This window comes from Penaeus monodon, chromosome 25, assembly GCF_015228065.2.
Source record: "Penaeus monodon isolate SGIC_2016 chromosome 25, NSTDA_Pmon_1, whole genome shotgun sequence".
Taxonomy (NCBI): Eukaryota; Metazoa; Arthropoda; class Malacostraca; order Decapoda; family Penaeidae; genus Penaeus; species Penaeus monodon.
This window is the reverse complement of record NC_051410.1, coordinates 38,825,618-38,827,743: the sequence shown is the minus strand read 5'-3', so window position 1 is coordinate 38,827,743 and position 2,126 is coordinate 38,825,618. Positions and strand designations below refer to the sequence as shown.

At 51.6% G+C, this 2,126-nt stretch overlaps 1 protein-coding gene across 1 annotated transcript in view; it reads right to left on the bottom strand.

Moving 5' to 3' along the window:
* Window positions 1-142: 142 nt before the first annotated feature.
* Window positions 143-2,126, bottom strand: part of LOC119589233 — a gene marked incomplete in the record, with an annotated part of 23,897 nt that continues 21,913 nt past the window's right edge. The window contains 1 exon segment of the mRNA XM_037937835.1: window positions 143-1,733. Within this exon segment, the coding sequence (XP_037793763.1) occupies window positions 860-1,733 (874 nt within the window).

The following is a 2,126-nucleotide window of genomic DNA, read 5'->3' as shown; positions in this document are numbered from 1 at the left end:
GATTAACACGAGCACGTCTGAATGTTGTGTACACGTGTGCATCTGTGAACATATTTTCGGACATATATGCTTGTACATAACCCCATAACTCACTGAAGCTATATTCAGCTCACCAAACTAGGCAGTGACTGAAAACTGTATGTCAAAACATTTTGTTTTTTAATCAATTTGATTTACACCAAAACTCTTCACCCTATCATTCATGCAAATGTCTCTCTTCATTTCATGACAATATCTCGTTTTGAACTTTTACATATTGAGCTGATAGCAATTTATTGTATAAGTCATCACAGACCTCGGGGAGGTTAACAAATGGTGATAATACTGCAGGGAACCAAATCTTTAAGAGGAGACGTACCTGGTGACTACTCACAAATACAGCATTTTGTCTCAGCATATCCATCTGGAGAACCCGGATCACTACACGTTACTCTGTTTCAGTTATTTGCTTCTCTTGCACTGTGATATGCAAGAACTTAAGGCTACTATAGCAAATACCTATGGGTTAACTACAGATATTTAGGTTGCAAAAAAGTCTACCGAAACACTGTAGGCCTATCAATGGCTAAACATCACTGAAGTATTTTGTTCTCATATTCACTCGAATTCTAGGTAAGTGCGTGAGGATTGTGTTTCATATCAAAGACTTGTCTGATTACTGCAAGACGGAGTAGTAACAGCATATAATATCACAAGATACAGGAAGTATATGTTTTCTTTGATGTATATATTTTATTCAACAATCCTGGATTTTTTTTTGTTCTCAGTCATTTTAAAGCCTTCAGTTCACTATAAAATATAATGGATTCGATACCCACTTGCCCCGCCCAGGGACTCCAGCGCCCCTTGCGTCCCTCGATCACTGGACGACCTCGTAGGCGGGCGGCGGAGTCTCGCAGTTGCGCACGGGCGAGGAGTGCGTGGGCGCCGGCAGCATGATGGCCACGTGGTACGGGGGCGGGTCGCCGGTGCCGTCCGGGGCCTCTCCTCTCCTCACACTCCTGCTGGCGTGGTGGTTCCTGCGCGCCTCCTGGGCGAGGGACCGAGCCGCGGCGTCCGCAGTCTGTCCGTTGATGAGCAGGTCGGGCGTGGACCTCGACACGCGCACGGGCGAGCGCGCGGCGTGGCGGGCCAGGCGGCTGTGCGCTGCGTTGCCCGACGGGAAGAAGGGACGGCGGCGGGCGGGCGACGCGGTCTCCGAGTCCATGGGACAGCTGCGCGCGTCGTCCTCGAGGTTGAGCCGGTGCAGGAGGATGGCGCGGGTCTTCGTGTGGAACAGGGACACGGAGAAACACACGAGGAAAAGCAGAATGATCACAAAGAATATCCCAATGAGCTCCCCTCTGTAATCGAAGTTCTTGAGATAGAGGTGAGCGGGCACGAGCAGCAGCGTGATGATGACGAAGGCCATCCACACGCACCAGTTGATCCCGCCCATGCGGAACAGGTTGAAGTTGTCGGGCGTGCGGGAGTACATGGACGAGGAGTTGGCGGACGTCCTGCGGGAGGAGCTGTCTGTGGGGACGTTAAGGCGCGTGAGGCGCACCTCCTCCCCCGGGGCGGAGGTGCCGAGGGCGGAGTCTGCCAGGTGGGCGCGGGCGGCCAGGTCGTCATCGTCGTCGGAGGGCGTGTGCGAGGAGGAGCCCATGGCGGGGCCTGTGCGGGAACAGCGGGTGCAGCGGCCCTCACTGCGAGGCCGAGAGTCTATCAACATGGAGTCAAAGCGATGAAATCTGTCGGGAAAAGAGGTCACGGTTATTCACCCTGCGCGGGATGCACACTGGCCGTGCATACATTCTATTCCGACGCTACTGAGCATGCAGGTATTATTTAGAAACTGAACAGACACACAAGCTATGTAAAACCATGAAAATTTACTCTTTTCCACCATAACTCGTCGGTATCTCAAAAGCAAGTGCGATAAGACCACATTCACGTATTCCTCGGCAGCACACAAAGGCTGCAACAGCAAATGAAACAAAAATGAAAGGAGAGCAAGCCACTGCAGGCAGACAGATAAATAATCATAACAACTTCCGCCATTAGCTGGAGTCCAGTGAAGGCAACTGTAATTATGCTTCCACAGGGCGATGACCAGTATTGAACCACCACGGCAAGGACCCTCT